Below are 23,138 nucleotides of genomic sequence, written 5' to 3'. Positions count from 1 at the left end.
TCTATCTCCAAAATCTTGTATATGGCACCCAGGAGACATGAGTTGTTGGCTTCATGAATGTGAGTTACATTGAATTCTGTAGGTTATGTGCTTCCCCAGCCCTGCGTGCACATACAGTCAGTTTACCACCATCAGTGTACACAGTAAAAACACTGAACAAAGACAGTAATAAGGATCTTCCTTTTGAAAATAGGGAGTTTCTTGTTCATTTTTTGTGATTCTGCTATTCTTGCTTTGACCAAATATAAAGAGAAAATTTAACTTGGAATTATCTCTGTAACACATCAGATCATGAATTTATGATCTTTCTTCCTCAGCTCCCAAAGTGCTAGGATTATAAGCATGTATTACCATACCAGGCTTTAAGTAGCTACTTTTTAAAAAATAGACTTGGAGGTGGAGGGATGGCTCAGTGGTTAAGAATACACTCTGCTGTTGCAGAGGACCATTGTTCAGATCCCAGAACCATACTGGATGGCTCACAACCACCTGTAGCTCTAGTTTCAAGGGGATCTGATATCTTCTTCTAGCCTATTGAAGCACACACACAAACACAAATAAATAATAAGATAAATTGGTGTGTGGGGGGGTGCTAGAGAGATAGCCCAGCACTTAAAGAGCACTTGCTGCTCTTTAGGAGGACCTGGGTTCAGTTCCCAGTACCCACGTCAGATGGCTCACAACTACCTGTGAATTGAGCTGCAAGGGATCCAACACCCTCTTCTAGCCTGGGAGGGCATCCAAACACACATGACATAATCATGTGCGTACGCACACTCACAGTTGCATGTGTGCACACGGGTACACATGTACACATAAAATATATAAATAAATCTTTAAAAAACAAGATGGCTTATTGAGTAGGCTCGGCTCCAAACCTAATGACCTAAGTCGAATCCCTGGAATCCACATGATGGAAAAAGAAAACTGACTCCCACAAGTTGGCCTTTGACTTCACTTATGTGCCATGGTATGCGTGAATGTACGTACGTACGTACACACACACACACACACACACACACACACACACACACACACACACACACGCACACACACGCACACACACACGCACGCACGCACGCACGCACGCACACACGCACGCACGCACACACAATGTTTAAAAGAAAATTTTAATCTACACCAGGTTAGGCTGTATAGCAAGGTCAAACCTGGGTCAAAATATAAAATAACAATGTTGTCCTCCCCTGCCTGCCCTGGGATATGTGTTTCTTGGCCTTTGATAAAGTCTGCCCATCTATTTTCAGTGAAACAGTCAATTGTTTCTTGCCATCTACTTTCCACTAATCTTCCACATTTTCATAGAGAATTGGCTTTCTTCTAATCACCTTCTCATAAAAACTTAAAGCCTCCGATGCTTTCTAATGGGTTTTGCATCCTTTATCCTTTCTTCCTCTAGGACCATGATGTGCCTTTCACCTCCTCTCCGGGCCCTTATATCCTCTATTTCTCCTTTCTTGAACCAGCTTCAGTGGTCTTAAGGCAAAGCAAACCTACCAACTGCTCTAGACCTCCAGCCATTGCTACAAGTTCAAGGTTCCAACTTCACATATGATGTACATAAAACCACAGAGTTTTTTCTGCTAACTTCTTAACTGCTGGTTCTGAGCAGTGCAGTTTGTGGCTGGGCCTAATGGTCTGTGTTTTATTGACATGCAGCAGAAAAGAAGGGATCTTGTTAAAGACTGTAGCATGTTTTTCCTGTGTTGTATAGTGTTTTGGGATAGGCTTTTACAGAGCCTAGGCTTCTCTAGAACTCCTTATGTAGCCCAAGCAAGCCTCAAACTTGAAATCTTCCCAATTGAGGAATTATAAATTATATTGCTGAGGCTTATTACTAACTAGCTCTTACCACTTAAATTCACCCATAATTCTTATCTGTGTTTAGCCATGTGACTTGGTACCTTTTCTCAGGAAGGCATTCTCATCTTGCTTCCTCTGTGTCTGGCTGGCACTTCATCTCTGCCTTTCCTCTTCCCAGATTCTCCTAGTCTGGTCACCCTGCCTATACTTCCTGCCTGGCTACTGGCCAATCAGTGTTTTATTAAGCCAGTACGAGTGACAAATCTTTATAGTGTACAAGAGCATTATCCCACAGCAGAGGACCCTAAGAGGGAAGCATGGAGGGATTGTGTTGTACCCCTAGAAGTGGAGGTAGAATTATAATCTTCCTTTACTCCCTAAGCACTATAAAGATTTGGTGACCTGACCCATTCCCTAGAGATAGACAAAATGAGACTGCTGTACTTTCAGGAGGGAGATGTGTTACTAGTGCCTGTCATGTTCCAAGGCATTAGCTACAGCTAAAGCAGGTGAAACCAGTACTTTTCAGACAGGAATCAGTGGTTCTGTTTTGTATTCAGCCTTGCATGGGGTCCCCAAGTCCTCATAATTCTCTTCCAGTATCCTAGAATTCTGTGTTATAGCTCATGGGAAATCACTTTTATCATGGGGTCATGGAAGTTGGCAGTTCACTGGCTTGACCTTTCACACACCCTGGGGAATTCCAGGACACTTGAAAGAAACCTTTCTTTAAATTGTATATGTGGAATCTTAGCGAGGCAAAACTGCCCCCTACTTTCACTGAGATGCTCTGTCAGTGCAGATGAACTTGATCCCCCTTAGAGTCCCCATTGCAGTTTTGGAAAAGCCTCACAGCCAACCTGGTCTCTGGTTTATACAGACTAATAGCTGAAATCACACATGGTTTGGGAGTAGCTGGAGCTACCTAACCCTCTGTTAGTATTGGGGAAATTTTTGCCCAGATAATTTTCTCATCTCCAGGGATGACTATTTGGGAAATGCATTTCCTCTCATGAAGTACACTGAGAGCTGTCTAGCTCTGGCCAGGGAAAGAGATAGAAAACCCTCAAACTCTTTAGATTGGTCCAGGTTCTTGTTGCAGAAGGGCCTTTGGGTTGCACAAATATCTGAAAGTATCTAAGAGCCAGTAATCCCATACACCTACATCTTCTAGGCGGTCACCTCCCTCTGGCTTTCTGTACTCATCTCTCTCCCTTCTCCTCACCCTCATGCTTCAGAGTGGTGAGGAAGCAAGAGCCTATCAGGAACGCTGCAGTTCTTCTGGCTTCCTGCCACAAATTAGAATTGAGCCTAATCCCCAGATGTTGCAAGTGGCCAGCCCTTGGAGCTGCCCCTTCAGCTCTGCTCAAGGACTCAGACTTGGGAAAGATAGGCTAGAACCAGTGGACAAATCCACATCCCCATGACTCTTGAGCCACACTAGTTGTGACTTGGCTAGTAAGGTCTAAGGAGTCTCCACCTTTAATTATTAGTTCCATTCCTGTCCCTGTATCCTAATCTTTGTCTGTCCTAAACTGGGTTAACCTGTCATATTGGCCTTTTGGGGAATTTTGTCCCCAAAGCAAGTTGCTGTTGTAAGAAGGAAATTGATAGTATTTGTTTAATCTTTCTGCAGCAACAGACAATTAAAGGTAAACTGGTGACATATAGTAGGTTTGCTTGCTGCTTTTCCTGGTCTGGAAATTTTCTAAGAGAGGTTTGTCTTGTTTTAATTCTTTGAGATTCCTATCAGAAATTTTCAGGCATCCCTTAACCATCTGCTTTCTCAAAGCCTAGGCATTTTTCTTCTTACAAAGCTTCTTTGTTGTGAAGCCCTACAGAGCTGCAAAAGCCTGACCCCAGGGCTTCCTCCCTGCATTTAACTTACTAAAATATATTTTCATCCTCCTTAAACAGATTAAATGTCTTAGCCACATTTTGTGATTACAACCAAGCTGTCCTGTTAGAATACATGTTGCGTTGTATTTACCATGGAGTATTTAGACTAGAAAAGACAACATTGATTATGTTGGTGGTTTTTTGGTTTGTTTGTTTTTAAGATTTTTGCTTTATTTTTAACTATGCATAAGCATATATGCCTGTTTGTAGGTATGCACATTTGTGAGTACATGTGCTTTGGGGGCCAGAGATGTCAGATCCACTGGGGCTGGTATTACAGGCAGTTGTGAGCCATCAGATATGCATGCTGGGAACTGAACTTGGGTCCTCCTCAAGAACAGCAGACCCTCTTGACCACCAAGCCATGTCCTTAGCCCCCACATTTCTTTATTCAAAGGAACAGAGAAAAAAGAATGATATTGCCACCTGTTAAGTCATCAAAAGGCATGCCAAGTGCTCATCAGCAGTTCTGAATGAAGTCAATGCTCCTGCCTTTTTTCTTTTTCTTTTTCTTTTTTTTTTTTTTTTTTTGGTTAGGGTCTTATGTAGCCCAGGCTCACCTCAGATTTGAAGAAGTCCTCCTGCTTCTCTCCTTTAAACCCTAGGATTACAAAGGTATGTGCCACTGTACCTGACGTCATTGGGCTGGATTTTAGTTAGAAAATTTTGTGAGCCCTGGCTAATTCTTTGAGACGAGTCTCACAGGAAGATTTTTTTTTAAACAAATATGTGTATTTACTTAATGTGTATGGTATTTTGTCTGCATATATATATATGTCTGTGTACCACATGTATGTCTTATTCCCAAAGGAGACCAGAAGAGAATGTTAGATCCTGGGAATGGAGTACAGATGGTTGTGAGCCACCATTTGGATGCTGGGAATTGAACCCTGGCCCTCTAGGAGTGCAGCCAGTGCTTTTATCCACTGGTTCATCTTAGAAGCCCAACATAGGAGGTTTTTTGTCATTGTTGTTTAGGGTTGACTTGGAATTTTTTTGTTTGTTTTTTTGTTTTTTAATTGTGTGTGTGTGTGTGTGTGTGTGTGTGTGTGTGTGTGTGTGTGTGTGTGTGTTGGTACACTTATGCCATGGCATGTGTGAAAGTCAGAGGACATCTCTCAGGAGTCACTTGTCTCTTCACACCTTAGGATGTCTTGACACCTGAGGTCATCAGGCCTGTGTGCAAGTTCTTCTGCTGGCTGAGCCATCTCTGTGGCCCTTTATTTTTTTGTTTGTTTTCTTTTTGTTTCAAGATAGTCTCAAAATGGCCTTGAACTAGAATGGCTTTGAACTTCTGATCCTCCTGCCTCAACTTCCAAGTGCTAGGATCCCAGATGTGTTCTGTCATGCCAGGCCCAGAGTTTCTTAATCCAAGAAGTACAGTTAGGACTCAAGCCAAAGCCAGTTCTGTATTATGGATAAAGGCTCATTCACCTTGAGGACCATAGCAGAGCCATTCCAGAATAGTACCCAAAGCTATTAGACACATTTCTCAGTGCCACACCTGAAAAGTTACTGATAGCAGTCAGGACTCTCTTGTTTGTCTGGTAATAATATATGGAATGTGTGTACATTGTAGAGACTGTCATGCTGAAGGCCTTTCCAGTTAGTACCCAAGGTACACTTATCCATATTATCAAATCCAAGACTGCTTGCTTTGAGCAGATTATGGAAGAGACCCTTAGTTTGATTTTTATTTCTTTGGAGTCAGGCATTTAGGCAGGGTCACATCATATAACTGACCTCAAAATCAAGGTCCTCCTGCCCAGCCTCAAGGGTTAGGATTACAAGGCTGCACCACCATGCCCACCTCAGTTTTTAATTTCATTACTTTTTTCTTTTATTCTCTTTTTAAATTTATTTTAAGTGTTCATACAAAATATTTTGAGCATATTATTTTCTCTCCCCCTCTTAGTCTCTTACTAGAATAATCAAAAAATAATTATCAGCTGGGTATGGTACACACCTTTAATCCCAGAAATCTGGAGACAGAGGCAGTTAGATCTCTGAGTTTGAGGCCAGCTTGGTCTACAAAGGGAGTTCCAAGATAGCCAACACTACACAGAGAAACTCTGTCTCAGGAAAAAAAAAAAAAAAAAAAAAAAGACAGAAAAAGAATTATCAAATTACATATGACTGACATGGAAGGATCATTTGAACCTAAAAACTCAAGAGCAGCTTGGGCAAGACCCTAACTCCAAGATAATAATTTTTAGTTATCAAACCACCTTAAATTCAGTCTACATGTATTGCTCTCTAAACCATACTTTAAACTACCCTGCCTTTGTCATCCCTAGAAGCAAGACAGAGGAAACCCATCCCCACTTGACAGTTTAAAATCAGGGAGGCGAGAACAAAGCAGACAGAGATAAGGAGTCTCAGTTCCTGCCCTTTCACAGGCCCTTTGTAAAGATCCTAAATGCAGGTTCCTCACAACAGTATCAGCAGCTACCATTTATAAGCTTATGCCATGCCAGGCAATTTTTATGTCCCTCATAAATGTGCCTCATTATTTAAATGCAAGTGTTTTGTTGGTGTTAGTGGTGGCTGGTTGGTCAGTTCCATGTCCCCCATTCCCCTGCCATTTGTAGAACTCAGCATGAAATCCAGGGCTTTGGTGTTTTACGAAAGTGCACCAATGAGCACATTGCATCTCGGCTCTCTTTTTTCTTTTCTTTCTTTCTTTTTTTGAAATAGAGTGTCACATAGCCCAGACTGGTTTTTAACTTTTTGTAGCCAAAGATGACTGGTCATCTGTTTCCTCCTAAGTACTGTGATTTTGGGTGTGTATCATCAGACCAAGTTTCTGTGATGCTGGAGATGAAACTCAGGGCCACGCATGCTTAGGCAAGCACGATGGCAGTTGTGCTATATCCTCAGATTTGAGTGTGGGGATTTTTAAGCTGAGATCTAGTCAAGTTGTTATGTAGTTACATCAGAGTTCAAAGTTAAGTTCAAGTAAATGCCCCTGTCTTTCATTTTTCTCTTCCCTGCCCCAATCTCTGACCAGAGGTGCTTTTGAAATGATTCTCAGGTCAGTGTCAGAGACCTTGTCACTGGATTTCCCTTCAGCCCAAAATCTAGATGAAACCAGGTCACCCTCCGGACAAAGTAGCTTCTGGGAAGATAACTGAAGTCCCTGAAAGGGGTATCTCTGCCTTTGAGAGAGGAGATGGATCTAAAGGTGGTTTATATAAGCCAGAAGGAAGTCATGGGCCTGCAAGTTGAAGATTCCCCTCTACCCTGCTCCCCACATCTGAATATACCTTTTGGGTTTCCTTAACAATAGCAGTTTTAACAGTGCTTTTAATTAGATGAATTAAGAATGTTCTCTGATGTTATCACCCCCTCCCGCCCCCCTATCACCTCCAATTCCCCATTGCTGTGAGAGCTCTGGGGTTTCCATAGTAACAATACTACCAGCCCAGGTTGCCTTTCACAGGTTATATGCTGGTCAGAGGAAAATTATGGCCATTCCTTTCCATGGTGGGCTGTAGTTGAGGCCCTTCTGATCCTGATTTCAGAGTAGTGGGGTAAGGAGTGCTGAGAGGGTAAGAATGTAAGTGTGCTCCTAGAAGAGACCTAGCTCTCTGGAAAGTAAGAGGGTTCCCACTCCTTCCCCAGGGTCTCAAATGAGTTGAAAGTCAGCCCATTTCCTGCCTGAAGTCTCCTCCCCTCCCTGCAGTTAATTTGATCTTCCTTGGATTTTGTTATTTTTTGGTAACAAATTGTTTCTCCTCCCATTCTCTTCTCTGTCTCCCACCCAGAGAGTTTTCAACGTCCTTTACCCCATGCCTGCTGACCAGCGGAGACATGTCAGCATCAACTCTGCCCGATGGCTACCTGAGCCAGGGCTTGGTTTGGCCTATGGCACCAACAAAGGAGACCTGGTGATCTGCCGACCAGAGTGAGTTCCTCAAGGGGTTGGGTATGGGCACTATCTGAAGTGCTCACTTGTGGGTCTGACCAACCAGGTAGGGCCTTTTACAAGAACAATCCAAATCCTGCTAGAGAGGTATTGGAGGTAGTCCATGAAGGACATGAGCAAAAGGATGAAGTTCGAAACTAGCCTCCACTACACAGGGGGAGGGGCCTTCTGTGTTTTCATATTGTTCTCATACCACAATTGCCCAGGCTACTACTTCTCTCAAGCTAGAGTTCCTCTTCATTCCAAATGTTGTCAAAAGACTGCTTTAATAACTGGGTATGGTGTGGTACCCTATAAACCCAACTACTTTGGAGGATGAAGCAGGAGGATCATGAGTCCAGCATGGTTTATATAGTGAGCTCCAATTTCAAAGTTACAGAAGGCTGAGAATGCTGATTTGTGGTGGAGGCTTCCTAGTGATTGTAAAGTGCCCTCAGGCAAAAGAATGGATATCAAAGGTTTTTTTAAAACCTTTTTTGGAAAAATTCAACAAGTGGTCTCATGTTTATGTAAATGCAACAGACTTAGGAAATAAAATTGAAAACAGTCTTGATAAAACCCCAGTTTGGGGATGGTTCAGCAGTCAAGAGCACTATTTCTCTTGTAGAGACCCAGGTTAAGTTCCCAGTATTAGCATCATGGTTCATGACCATTTGTAACCCTAGTTCTGGGAGATTTGATTCCCTCTTCTGATCTCTATGGGTCAGGATAAATGTGGTGCATATACATACATGCAGACAAACATATACATACAATATTTCATTTTTATTATAAAAATAAAATTATATATTATATAAAAATTATAAATAGCATGTTTATTATTTATATTATATCAACAATATATTATTATATTTTTAAATATGTAATAAAAATAAACATGCACATAAAATAAACAAACCCATTGGTCAGACTACCGATCTCTTAAGAGCCTGCCTCTGTTCCTTTTTACTTGAAGCTCTAGCTCAGTAGTGAAAGCATATTGGAAAGCTCAATTTAAAGTTACAGTGATTATTATCTGGACTTGAAGCAAGGGGAGAAGGGGAGCAAGAACACTTCTAACCTAATGACTCCTTTTCCCTTCCTCTGGTTTTTTGGGGGCAATAGAGGTCTCTCCAGGCACTTACTCAAGACCCTGAAATCAGCCTGCTTTATTATCAGTTTCTAGGCTCAGTCAGGTGGAGAGTGTGAAGCCCTGCTTCACTGCAGATCAGGCTGATTGCTGTGTGGAACACTATGGGGAGCCAGCTGACTAAATGCCACTTCTGCCTCCAGGCTGCCCTAATTCTATTCTTTACTTGGTGCAGTTTTCTAGAGTGTTGTTGTACACAGACTGCATGTTGTGACTCGTCTTACAAAGTCTTTGGTATTTGGTTTTTGGATGTACCCACATTATCTTTATTTCTATTTATTTTATTTTTTGGAGACGAGCTCTTATGTATCTCAGGCTAGCCTCAGAACTTCTATATTACCAGGGAGGATCTTGAACTTCAGATCTTCTGATCCTCTTGCCTCCACCTTCCATGTGCTGGGATTATAGCCATGTGCCATCACAACCAGTTTATGCTGTACTGGGAAGTCCAGGACTTTGTATATTAATTTGCTGGGCAAGCATTCTTCAATTGATCTACATCCCCACCTTCCAGATGCCTTTGTTTGGGCTTTGATGGGGCCTTGGTGTTTTTTCTGATGTATGTATTTGGATCTGTTCTTGTGGTCTGGTAGGTGACTGCTGACTGACCCTGTCAGCTCTCAACTAAGTTAGGACAATGGCACTTGGGAGAGAAAACCTGGTTCATTAGAACCAATAGGGCCTTCATTTCATCTTGAATATTTGGACACCCTCCCAAAGAGAGGCTGCTGTTTAAAAAGTCTGACCCAGTAAAGCTGGTTTTAGAGCAGGGAGAGGGGCCCTGTTCTGGCAGCAACTTGCTCCTAAGGCTCTGTGTCCAGGAAGCATCTCTCACTACTTCCTTGTGTTTTTCCAGAGCATAGCCTACCTCTTTGATAACTGCCATTTTTAGCCTAGATGCTGGACCTGTCACTTTCTGTCCTTTCTCTGTGCTGTCCCTAGTCTAGGGTCTGTGTGGGTTCTCAAATACTTCTCCCCAAACCACATGAAGCTTGTTATCTTATTTCTTCTCTTTAGGAATTCCTAAGAGAAATCTAGTAGACATCTTTTCCAAAATTGGTATAGGATTCTGGACCATAATTTTATTCATAGCAACACTATACTTATAGGCCTTTCTTTTCCTATTTTTCAGAGACCTCATTCTTCTGCAGTCTTGTTTTATCCATGGCTCCTACCACTCACCTTTGTCCCTAGCAAAGCCCTCTCCTTTACAAAGTGATCTACCCTCCCAAAGGCACTCTCTAACCCAGTTTGTTGTCATCCCTCCTCCCAGATGTCATGTCTCAAACCCTAGCCCACGTATTTGGTGTGAGTCACAGACTCCTCAGCCAAACATGAAGGTGGCTTTGGCCTCTATTTTCTCTCTTCTCCCCATATGTTGTCTTCAGCATCCCAGAGTCTCATTGAGCCTAAGCCATCTTGGGCTCCTAGGAAACTCTTACCCACCAGAAGCTCAAGCCTCTTCCCTAAATAAAATGGGCACTGGGCCGTGGGGCAGTCCCTCCTAGGCCAACTGGAGGTAACTTAGCCCACCAGTCTGCTATTTATTCTGATTTCTTGGGATCCCATAGCCGTAAGGCAGGTCTGTTATAAATTTGGAATAGGTGAGACTTTGTCTTAGGTTCTTCAAAGTTTTCCCAAAGTCTCACTGTGTAGACAAGACTGACTTTGACATGTGCTGTAGCCTGGACTCCCTCACACTCCACATCTCAGGCTCTTTCCACTGTGCTGAGCTTAAAGCTCAGCCACCTTCATATCTGTTAGTTTTACTTCAGGCAAGGTAAAGACAATTATCAGTTTCTAAGGCCTCAGAACAAATCACTGTTAGAATTGGGTCTCTGAATTTTCCAATCCAGATCTCTTTCCTATAACTGATAGCTCATTTCCCATTTAAAAAAAAAAAAAAAAAAAAAAAGTCCCTCTAAAGCGGAGTATGGTGGTGCATGACTCTAATCTCAGGAGGCTATGGCAAGAGGATTATCTTGAGTTTGAAGCTACCTTGGGTTAGGTAGCAAGACTCTGTCTCAAAAAATGAAAAATAAAACAAGGCTTTTGAGATGGCTCAAAAAGTAAAGGCCTGCTTCTGAGTGTGATGACCAGAGTTTAATCCCCAGGGCTCACAAGGTAGAAGGAAACAATCAACTCCCTGAAGTTGTTCTCTTGACTTCCAATGAGCATCACACAAATGTACACAGAATGTGTTTTTTTTTTTTTTTAAAGTTGGTGTTTTTTTAATTTTGAAGAAAGTAACATTCTCTCCTGCATAAAAGTATGTCACGTTCATGCTTTTGTGGCTTCCCAGGTCCTATTTAGGTGAAACAGGTGATTGGTTCATTGGAAAATAGGAGGGTAAGCCAGAGTGTTGACATCTATGATAGGCCTCTTGCCTACACTGGGAACAAATAGAGACGTGTAGAGGCTTAGGGTGCCTGTTTCATAGGCAGCTGCTTAAGGCTTGCTGCCTGTCCCTGGGTGACATAGTTCTCTGGCACACCCATTCCCAAGGGCACAGAATCCAGCCCACCAGCTGGGCCAAGATTGCAGCCCCTCCCCTCCCCAAAAAAACCAGGTGGTTGTCTGCCTTTGTCCAGGCACAGGCAGCTGCATTGCATTTTGTGCTCTCAATGCTGGTCTTGATTCTCTTCCATTGTCTCAGCCTCAGCACTCTTGCCAGCACAAAGCCTGGGAACAAGCTCCTTGGGTATCTCTTGGTGGTTGTAAATCCCTACTTGTCAGTAGACAAAGGCTTTAAAGAATATCCCATCTTACCATAGGAAAGAACTCAGGACAAGTGAAAAGACTGTCCCTGTTCCAAGCTATCACACCATGGTGGCCAGTAGCCCAGTAATCATCCTCTGCCCCCTTCCTAGCAATGAGGTATACCTCACTACTTCACAGCAGCTGCTGCTGTGCCTCTGGCTGATTGCCAGCTCAGCCACCACCACTGATCCTCACAGGGGGTGTGAAGGACCACTGGCTTCACATGTTTTTCCCTGTTAAATGAGGGTGCAGGGAGGCATTACTAGACCACTGCTTCCAGAGTCAGTTCAGAAGGCAGACTAGAGATTGGCAGAAGAAAAGTAGCCTGAGCATGGAGCACCTGGAACCTTGGCCAAGGGTGGTACTCCTTGCAAAGCCCCAATTCTGTTCCTTAGAGGGAGCTACCAGTGTAAATGGTAATTATAATCAAGCATTAACCAAGCAGGGGAAATACACACTTTGGAATGCAAAGGGGAGCCAGAACTGCCACAGAGACTCCATCCTCAGGAGAGCCAGATGCCAGCTCTTTCCCTCACTGTAGAGATGATGCAGGTAAATGCCAGTCCTCCTGGAAACGGTCCTCAGAGACAACCCTTAGACCCACAGATGAAGAGTGTTCTCAAGAAGTTAGGAAGCTCAGAGCCACAGATTATGTGGATAGAACATTGGGACCTTGGAGAAAGCAAGGCTGCCCGGGAGGGTTCCAGCAGTGAGACTGATTGAACCACACCCCAAAGCACAGCTTAGAAAGGCTGCTGAAGAGAGTCAGGTGCTGTGTCAAAGCCCATTTGAAACACTTCCCAGTCTTTATGCCTTTGTGTGTTTGTCTACCTCCCAGGAAGAACCCAGGACAGTGCCTCCCTCATCCACACCAAATCCCAAGAAAGAAAGAGCTGGCTGCAAATCATTCTTTTAACTTAAAGGCAGAATCAGTGACATTTAGTCACCAGAGAGAGTATCTTCAGCTCTGATCATTTAGTACAGTACAGTATAGTACCCAGATTTGAAATTAAATCCAAGACTTGCCTTGCCATTGTCAGGCTCCCTGGCCACAGAAACAGCAGAATAGCCAGGGCTCAAACTTAAGATCCTCCAGCCTTACCCTTGGTGTCCCATTGATGGTCCCAGACAGACTGGTTCTTTTAAAGATTTTGTTCTGAGATAGGAAGAAGGTTCCTGGTTACACAGTACATGCTTTGTTGTAGGTTAGGTGTGAACAGTTTGTTGTCACTAACTAGCCCTGAGTAACAGGAATTACAGAGGCGGGATTTGGCAGAGACCCACATGGTATTACAACCTGTCAATAAATCTTGACAAGTTTGTAAATCAAAGGGTTCTTGACAGCTGGCTTCACATAGACATAATGCAGCCAGGATTTGCTCACCAAAAAGTGCTGTTTTGGGAGGCTCTGCAGTTTGCTTCTGGACATTTGCCTTTCCCTAATAAAAGGCTGTCTCTCACCTTTGTCCTCCAGTAGCCTAAATAAACCCCACAGAAATAACTATTTGGAGGAAGGAAACTGTACTCTGTAAAGAGGGGTCTGAGTAAGAGTCATGTGACCATGAGATCTGCATGCAGATAGGAGAGCAGAGAAAGAGGAAGCCAACATTCTCTTAGGTAAAATATCTGCCCAGAATAACAAGCTCTGTACATCTAGATCTGGGACCTTTCCCCAATTCTGCTGCCTTCTACACAAGGCAGCCCCATCTCCCACTGCAGTTCTCCTGTCCAGGTCTGTGCTGGCTGTTTATTTTCTTCCAGTTCTAGAAGCTGGAATGCCAACATCAGTACCATCAAGGGTTTACTGAGAGAGCTCTCTTCCTTGTTTATAGATGCCTGCCATCTCACCATGCCACAGCTGTGTCTCTGAGTCCTCTCTCCTTTTTCTTGTAAGACCATAGTTCTAATAGGTTAAGGCCCACCCTGACAGCCTCCTTTAGCCATGCTTACCTCCTAAACACTGGAATTAGAGCTAAGAATATAAAGTTGGAAGAACAGAGCTCTTCAAGCCCAAGCTCTTCAATATGTGTGTTTCTTGACTTGGTCTGGAGCACCGTGAGATGTTTTAGATATCACTTAGGCTATCTACTAGATATAACTAGTGAACTTAAAACTGTTGTTTAGTTAGATTGATGGACCAGTGGGTGAAGGTACCCGACTCCATGCCTCACAGCCTGAATTTGATATTAGGACCCATATGGTGAAAGGAGAAAACCAACTGCCACACATTGTCCTTAGACCTTCACATGCCTGTTGTACCGTGTGTCACGCACGCGCGCGCGCACACACACACACACACACACACACACACACACACACACACACACACTACGCTAAATATTTAATAATACTTAGTAAATATAAAATGTTTTAGGAGATGTTGGAAAGATGGCTCAGTAATTAAGAACACTTGCTGTTCTTTTTTCACTTTTTAATTGAAAAAAATCTTTCATATGTTCTGATTATACTTTTCCTCTCCTGCAACACCTCCCAGATCCTCTCCTTGCCTTTTCTCTCTTCAAAAACAAAAACATATACAAAACCACATAAATGAAAACCAGAATATACAAGCAAAAGACCAGTGAAAACAAAAAAATTATAACCAAACAAAGCAATATAAGACAAAAGTCTACAAAAATACCATTGAGTTTGTTTTGTATTAGCCAACTATTCCTAGGCGTGGGGCTCTACCCTGGAGTGTGATTAAATTCATTGGAGAAAATTAATTTTTCCTTTGCAAGCAGTTATCAATTGCAGATGGTTTCCTGCCTAGAAATGGTAACTCATGTCCACTTTCCCTCTTAGCACTGGCACTTCATCTAGCTCGAATCTGCACAGGCCCTGCTCATGCTACTACAGTCTCTTTGAGTTTATATGTGCATTAGTCCTGTGAAGTCTGGAGAACAATGTTTCCTTCGAGTCATCCACCACTTCTAGCTCTTACAATCTGCCTCCTCTTCTGCATCGCTCTCTGAGCCCTAAGGGGAGGAGTTTAATGAAGACATCCCATTTAAGATGGAGTGCTCCAAAGTCTCTCATTCTCTGCACACTATCTAGTTCTGGGTCTCTCTGTTAATTACCATCTACTGCAAGAAGCTTCTCTAATGATGGCAAAGCACTGATCTTTGGGTATAGCAGAATGTCATTAGGAGTCATTTTATTGTTGTGTTCCTTTAACAGAACAATAGGGTTGGTTTTCCTCTAGGCCCATGACCTATTCAGTCTCAGGTTTGTGGCTACACTAATAGTGTCATATGGATTACATCTCATGGGGTGAACTAAATCTAATCAGAGAATGTTTGCACCAGCATGTTTTGATGGGTTCACTTGCTGTTGTTGCAGAGGATCCAGGTTCAATTCCTAGCATTCACTTGGTGGCTGACTGTAGAGGAAAATAACCATACACGGGATATGGATATTGATGGTTAATTTATTAAGGGGAAATCACTTACATGAGAAACTGATGACCCAGGTTAGTCTCAGCAGCTCTCTGAGACCTTTATCCCACATGCCCCATATGCACCTGTGGCCACGCCCAAAGGGGCTTGGTCAGCGCCACAGGTGCCTAGAGGTCTCTACCTACAGCTGACAATGTGTAACTCCAGTTCTAGAAGATCAAACGCCCTTGTTTGACTTCCACAGGCACCAAGCATGTGTGTGGTGTACATACATACCTGCAAGCACTCATACACGTAAAATAAAAACAAATCTTTAAAGACAAACCCTCTTCCTTACCCCTGTCCCCACACTTTACAGCAATCACCAGCACCCTACTCTCAACCATAGTGTCTGCTATAAGGCAATACTTTATCAAAGAAGGGTATTTATTTTATTTAAGTTTTTGCTTATTTGCTTTGTGAGACAGAGTTCCACATAGGCTAGCCTCCAATTCTCTCTCTCTCTCCTCTCTCTCTCTCTCTCTCTCTCTCTCTCTCTCTCTCTCTCTTTCTCTCTCTCTCTCTCAATTTGTTTTTTGTTTGTTTGTTTGTTTTGTTTTTTTGTTCTTCCAGACAGGGTTTCTCTGTAGCTTTGGAACTTGTCCTGGAACTCGCGTTGTAGACCAGGCTCGTCTGGAACTCAGAGATCCACCTGCCTCTGCCTCCCGAGTGCTGAGATTAAAGGCATGTGCCACCACCTCCTGGCTAGCCTTCAATTCTTGAACCTTCTGCCTCTATCTCTCAAGTTGTTAGCACTATAAGTATTTGCCATTCTGCCTAGATAGGGAGGAATCTTCAAAAGCAAAATGGTCTTGCATTTGTGGTGCTAGAGATTTAATCTAGGGCCTTATGCATGCTGGATAGGCACTTTGTCACTACTGAATCCCTAGCAGCAGTTCTGTTTAGGGATCCACATTGTTATCCAGGACTGTAGCTTGTGGTGGCAAGTCAGTAAAGAGAGATGAAGTGACCACTGCTTCCCCTGGCATGGGGAGAAGCTGCCTGATAGGTTGGCAGCCCAGGGAGCTCAGCAGGAAGAACACTGCAGAAGGTCTGCCTGAACTACAGCTTGATTGTCTTCCTGACCCTGGCCAAGGAAGCTCTAAGTCTAGAAAAGAAAATGGTATAGCCATTCAACTCCAATCAGATAAGATTGTTGAGTTACTCCATTCTTCCTCATGGCACCTTGGCAATAGGAAAGGATTCAGGGCATGGGCCTCTGCTTTTGGAGACTGTGTGGTCCCTTCTGGCAACTGTCCATGACACATGTCTCTCTAGTAACTCTCAATCTAGCCACTATTGGCATGTATGAAGAATACATGGAACCTGCTGCATATCTGGTATTGGTGATTTTTATTGCCTCTTGGCTGTAAGGGAAGCATACTGAAGGCATTGGGATATTCAAAATGTCTGAGATGCTCTGCCTTAGGGTTTCTATTGCTGCGAAGAGACACCATAACTATGGCAACTCATATAAAAGAAAACATTTAGTGGGGTGACTTAACAGTTTCAGAGGTTTAGTTCATTATCATCGTGGTGTGCAGGCAGACTTGGTGCCAGAGAGGGAGCTAAGATTCTTACATCTTGACCTATAGTCAACAGGAAGGGAGTGAAAACACTGGGCATGACTTGAGGATATGTCAGACCTCAAAGCCCACCTCCACAGTGAGACACTTCCTCCAACAAAGTCATACCGACTTAAACAAAGCCACACTTCCTAATAGTGCCACTCCCTTTGAACTTATGGAGGCCAATTACATTGAAACTACTACCACATGCTCCAACATTGAGCACCGTAATGAGGGAGCATTTCTGACCTGGTCTCCCTTCCCAGAAGATGTACAGGATGCAGCCTCCCACAGCGCCCAAGCCCGGGACTTGTCAAGAGTTCTTAATCACCTCTCTAACACCTCTCACCTTCTATTTCTCACCTTTCCCAATGGATCTTCAGGGCCTTAAATTCTGGTGTTGAGTACTACTGGGACCAGCTAAATGAGACAGTCTTCACTGTCCACTCAAACAGCAGGAGCAGCGAGCGGCCTGGGTAAGCTAAAGTCAGAAGACTCCTGGGTTTGAGGATCTCTGGGTCTTTCCTCAACCAAAACAGCTTTTCATTGACCTATTACTTGTGTTAGGCTTTTACATATAGTCAAAACAAGACAAGGGCTAAAGGGATTGGTTTTAGAGTGCATGCTGCTCTTAAGGAGGACCTGAGTTTGGTTCCCAACCCCTACATCAGGCAGCTCACAACCACCTACAACTCCAGCTCTAAGGGGATCTGATGCCTCTGGTTTCTGTAGGCACTCACATGCCTATACTCACACGCAGATACACACATCACAGAATTACAAAAGAAGAAGACAAAACCCTTGCTCTTAAGAGTCTCATTATAGAACACATGCCTTCTCTCATTCTGGCCATGTTGTCTGAGCACACTTGGAGTAAGAAGAGAGAGAGAAATCCTGGAGAAAAATGCTGCCTTGTGAACTCTTCTCTGTTACAGTAGAGAATTGTGGAGTTGGGTATGTTCAGATGTTCAGATGACTAGGGCCACAGAGATCAAGCTGCCAATGACTGTAGCCCATGGGCCACTTAGAATAGGAATCCGGCTCTGATCTTCTTTTTCACTTAATCCACTGATGAGACCTGGAGCATTGTAAAAACAAAATACTGGTTCAATAGGAGAACTAAGGCAGGTCCTGCTTCCTGTAGGACTCACAGGGCACAGGCTGGAGCAGTAATCCCAAAAGAAGCTAAAAGTGAGTAATTGGTGAGTCTCAGAAGTCGGGGACTCAGCTTTGTGGCCTGACCTAGCTATCTCAAAAGTCTGTGTCTAGAGAATATCCAAGGAAAGGAGGGCACTGGCCGTGGGCCTGGGCCTCACGTGTGGGTAGCTATACTCCAACCCTACAAGGCTCTTTCTTCATAGCCGCCATGAGAGGAGGTACTTGTAGTGTCATGGCCCTCCCTTTTTAAGCTATGGGACTAGAATTGGTGTGGAGTCCAAGACTTCTGTGATGGGCTTGTCCCAAGCCTTCCTGACTTCAGTCTGTCTTTTTTGCCTTAGAACCAGTCGAGCCACATGGCGGACAGACAGAGACATGGGCTTGATGAATGCAATCGGACTGCAACCTCGGAACCCTACCACATCTGTGACATCTCAGGGCACACAGACTCTGGCCCTCCAGTTACAGAATGCTGAAACACAGACTGAGAGGGAAGAAGAGGAACCAGGGACAGCATCCTCAGGTCCTGGTGAAGGTAGGAACGTTGAACTGCTAGCAGGGGACATCTGACTAGAAATCTGCCTTCTCAGGGCAAGTTAGACTTGTGTTCTTGGAGGACCCAGACTGTTTACCAAAGAGTGTGCATGGGAAGTGAGATTCCATAGGAAGTGCCCCTTCCAGAGCTGAGCCAGGTTCCCTGCGCCTCTAGTTTATCTCTCTTCAACTAGCATGGCATATTAGGACTGCTACAAGAAAGGCTCTTGGTGCTCCTCTTGTACCAGTGTTTTGATGCTGTTGTGGCTACAGCTGGACATACCAGCAGTCCTTCCTCTCACCTACTTCAGGTATGACACTGCCTGCCTCAGCCCTGACTTTCTGCTGGCCTCACACTTTTAAAGAACCAATTAGCACTTCCCAGTGGTAGGGCTCAAGCCACTTTGGAACCCATCAGCAGCTGCTTTAAGCAGGCTGTTCTCACTCTCCTTACCTCCTACCTCCAGCCCCCATGCTGCTCCTAGCTCCAAACAAGGCAGCATCTAAACAGACTTTTTCTAGGTCTGGTTGAGCCATTTGCTTGAAAGACCATGGAAGGAGAAGCCCTGATGTGCATGAGGCCGAAAGTAACAAATTTGCTTATGTTGCCTTCTGGAAACAGCTTTCCTTACTGCAGTTCTCCAAGGGGCACTTTCCTTCTCCCTGCCATGAATTGAAATGTTCAGAGTTAAGTCCCTTTTTGGTCTGCAGCCTAGCCCATCTCCCACATCCAAGGCCCAAGGCTCTTTGTGGAGTAGAAAGCCCTTGCTGGGGACATGAGCAGCTGGCGAGGTCAACTGAGGCGCCGCCCAGCTGTATCTTTGAGTCTCAGTTAGGGGATGACAGGTGTCGCACTCCACTTTGTCCAGGCTCATTTTTATAGGGATTGTGGGTTCTGAGCCACCCTGGAGTCTGTGAAGTTCATTCCAAGAAGTTTGGGTCCTAAGTGCTCAGAGAGCGACTGCTTCCCCAGCAGAGCCAGAAAATGCTTCTCTCAACAAGGGCAATAGCCTCCAAGAGGACCTGGTGAGGCAGGCTCCTGGACGCTTACCCACAAGAAAGAGATTCTAAGAATGAGCCTTCATCCTTCCCTCAGAGCTTGGAGTTCAGTGAAGTTCGACAGCTGACAACTAAGCAGCTGGAAGCTTCAGTGTGAGGGCTAAGAAAGGGCCAGGTAAGCTTTCCAGAGGAGGTGGCCCTAAGCTGAGTCCTCAGGCCCACTTGTCACTCACTAGTCAGACCGGGCTGGCAGCAGCATTTCAGCAAGTATAAGAGCACTGAGTTAAAACTATGACATGTGGACAGAGGCCCACTAGCAGGTGTTTGAGGAAAGCCTAGCACATGTTGAGAACTGCGGCTAGCTGCATGGGCAGGGTGGTTTCTAGGATTCCCAGGTGGAGGGAGGCCCTGTCCCAAAGGTGAAGTGCAGCAGTGGCCCTGTGAGCAGGTCTGCTGAGGAGATGCACACCCTGTAGAATCTCACCTCCCAAAGAAACCTGTCTTTGCCTTGCTGGGCTGCAGTTCAGTTCTGGTTTCGGGGTTGGGGGACCAAGGGTGGGGGTGGACAGGATGATAAAAACTGTCTTTTTCACACTCTAGGGATAGAACCTCATTTCTTTTTCCCTTCCCTGGCTTTCTTAAAGCAAAGCAGGTAATGGGGGAGGGGTAGATGCTAGTCAGGAAGGCCAGCGGGCAGCAGCATCAGAAGGCCTAGCAGAGTGGTGAGGGACAACTTAATGCTCTTGTGTGTGGCCCTGCACACCTCTCAGAGCTATTCCCATGAATAGCATTCCCTTTCAAAAACAGACAAAAGTGGCAAGTATGGGTTGTAGGAGGAGAGGAGGACTTGGTCACTAAATGTCTCTTCTGGAGCCTAGTACCCAGGTGCTTATCCCATGGTGCTGATGCCAGATACCTTGCTGGAAAACCAGTTGTCAGTGTTCTCCTTGCCCACACTTTCTCGTCCAGAGGCAGACAAAGGAGTCTCCTCGTGTTGACCGAACTGGTAGCCAGGTCTTCAGGAGCATGCATAGGAGAAGCCTAGCTGAGGTTAGCCCTTCTGGGCTTGGCTATACCCCTACTCCATCCCATCCCCATAACTACCACCAGGGCCTGGATTTATTTGCTAGTTTGAGGACCAGGTTCTAATTATAGTAATCATTGTCCTGTAGCCCACCCTTCCTTACTTAGTATAAGCCCAACAGCACCAGCCTGCTTCTGATTTTCTTTTTCTAAAAATCCGAGGCTCTGGTAATGTAGCTCACGTGTGTGCAGTCCTGGTCTGATCGCCTGCACTCCCACCTCTCCAAATGACTAACATCCATCCAGCTATTCCTAAGACATTTTGAGAAGCTCTCCACAAGGGGGATTTGTTCATCTTTCTTTTATGTTTCTCAGCTTTAATCAAGAAGTTTCAGCTGCTCTAGGACCTGAGTGTGACTCCACTACAAGCTGCCCTACACTCTGTCCAGGAGGCAGCTCAGAAAATGAGATGAGCTCACTGTTGCTCCCAGCACTGGTATAGAGCATGCCTATACCAGAAGTACATAGAATAAATGAATGGAACCAAGGGAGGCCCTGCCTCCCTGCTTCTGGGAGAACTCAGTGACTCGCCTTGGGCCTCTTTCTGACATGGTGAAGACAGAAGTTAGAACAGCAGCCACAGTTCGGGCCCCAGGCCTGGGGAAAACAAGTACTACTATGGAGAGCTGTAGCACAGCACGTACATGCTGCGTGCATACGCACATGGGAAATGGTGGGGGTACACAATCTTTACTTCCTCCTCCTCTCTTCTGCAGAATAAAACCCCCCAAATTAAATGCAGCTGAAGGGCATTGTGGGAAATTGCTGATCCCACCTGTCTTCTGCATTCAGAATGTACCTTAGAACTTGCCAAGGAAACAATCTGCCAACAGTGTTAAACCATTCTCCTGTTTTTCAAACTCTAAAAGAAATACTTCAGCTACAGGGAAGGAGGCAGCAGAGTTACCCGCTGTGGTCACTGCTGCTCCTGGATATGTATCCCTTGGGCTTTAGTGTTTCTCTCCTCTTGAGAATATGCCAACTGCCTCCAGCGACTCTCAGTCTTGGCTTAACATTCTAGGAGAGAAGCACAGCTCAGGGTTCTAGGCTAAGGCTGTTTACACTCAGCCCCAGAAGCCAGTCTTATGCATAAACTATGTCTCATATTGTATGAGGCACTGTGAACCCAAAAGTTTTTATTTTTATTATTATTGTTATTATATCTATCTACCTACTTGTATTTTGGGGTTGGTTTTTTTGGGAGGGGTGATTTTTCAAGACAGGGTTTCTCTGTGTAGCCATGGCTGTCCTGGAAATTACTCTGTAGACCAGGCTGGCCTTGAACTCACAGAGATCCATCTGCCTTGAACTCACAGAGATCCATCTGCCTCTGCCTCCTGAGTGGTGGATTAAATGCGTGCACCACCACTGCCCAGCCCAGAAATGTTTAGAAAGAGAATCACATGATGAAGCTACTATGTCTCATTCCTCATCCATAAGGTAAACAGACATACAAAGATTTCTTCCAGGGGGGCTGGAGAGATGGCTCAGAAGCTATGTTCTTCCAGAGGACCTGAGTTCAATTCCCAGCAACCACATGGTGTCTCAACCATTCGTTACGAGATCTGGTGCCCTCTTCTGGTGTGCAGATATACATGGAAGCAGAATGTTGTATACATAATAAATAAAATCTTTAAAAAAAAAAAAAGATTTCTTCTGAAGCAGAGTCAGAGCCAGTTTTCAAAGTGGCCTTGAGACTGGAGTTTCTATATGCAGCCTAGGAGCCAGTTTTTAGTCATCCATACATGTATTTGGCAGACCATGTGTTCCACTGCCCAGAGATGAATAAACCTCCAGGAAGTCCCTCAGCAAGAGATGTTGTAGCCACTAGTAACTGAGCCAGAGAGAGGTATGTAGCACTACTAGAGCTCCAAGTGCTATAGCCTCTACTTTTTTTTTTTTTTTTAAGATTTTTTTTATTATGTATACAACATTCTCCTTCCATGTATATCTGGCTTCCATGTATATCTGCACACCAGAAGAGGGCACCAGATCTCATAACGGATGGTTGTGAGCCACCATGTGGTGGCTGGGAACTGAACTCAGGACCTCTGGAAGAGCAGCCGGTGTTCTTAACCTCTAAGCCATCTCTCCAGCCCCTGGCGTTTACTCTTGAGTGAAGGATGTAGAATGTATGGTGGCCTCTGAGCCTGAGTTGACTTGAGAGCAAAGGGATAGGTGAGAGCCTGTATAATGTGTCTCAATATACACAAGCAGGGAGCAGTACTGGGTCAGATTTAGTAAAGAAAATGGCTAGGGCCTAGTCAGAAGGCCCTCAACTGTCAGAGGGACTTTGAAAGCTCTGGAACTCCTGAGCTTTGAGCAAGATCTGGGCTTAAGCAGAGCTCAGTTAACTAAGCATTAGAATAGTAATGACAACATGGAGGCTGGGAAGAGAGAGAAGAGACTAAGTTAGGAAAGAGCCAAATCAGAGGTGTGGGGTGTAGGGTGGAGGCATGTAAGGCTGTGGATAAACAGCTGAGAAGACAGAATTTCAGACTCGGGTGCTGGCCATAGGGCACTCTGGGGCCAAGCTGTATAGCACCTTTGGGCTCCAGGGTAGCTTTTCTCTCCCTGGAAACAACCACTGGGATGTTCTGGGAATTGAGCAGACACAGTTGACATGATGCGTTCAATGCCCACAGGACGCAGGTAAGACCACTGCAGATCCCCAAGGAGCAGAGAGGTCCCCAGAGAGCTCTTGGGAATTGCCTCGCGCATAGAAAAGTCCCCAGGGGCAGTTCATAGGATAGAGGCTTCAGTGGCACTGAGGTCTAGGTTGGTCATCCCTCTTGCCCTCCCTACTGTTTGAAGGTGTGGCC

The 23,138-nt window shown here is 44.7% G+C and overlaps 1 protein-coding gene across 10 annotated transcripts in view; it reads left to right on the top strand.

Annotated features, from left to right (window-relative positions):
* Positions 1-23,138, top strand: part of Ambra1 (autophagy and beclin 1 regulator 1) — a 206,923-nt gene that overhangs the window by 180,849 nt on the left and 2,936 nt on the right. For 9 of the 10 annotated variants that reach the window (XM_027422502.2, XM_027422501.2, XM_027422499.2 and 6 more), the window contains 3 exons: positions 7,488-7,627; positions 16,926-17,018; positions 18,042-18,235. In XM_027422502.2, the coding sequence (XP_027278303.1) occupies positions 7,488-7,627; positions 16,926-17,018; positions 18,042-18,235 (427 nt within the window). The remainder of the gene's footprint in view (positions 1-7,487; positions 7,628-16,925; positions 17,019-18,041; positions 18,236-23,138) is intronic. The other variant, XM_027422500.2, reaches the window with a different exon arrangement.

The sequence above is a fragment of the Cricetulus griseus genome, chromosome 6, assembly GCF_003668045.3.
Source record: "Cricetulus griseus strain 17A/GY chromosome 6, alternate assembly CriGri-PICRH-1.0, whole genome shotgun sequence".
Classification (NCBI taxonomy): domain Eukaryota; kingdom Metazoa; phylum Chordata; class Mammalia; order Rodentia; family Cricetidae; genus Cricetulus; species Cricetulus griseus.
The sequence above is the reverse complement of the archived record's forward strand: the minus strand, read 5'-3'. Positions and strand labels throughout refer to the sequence as shown.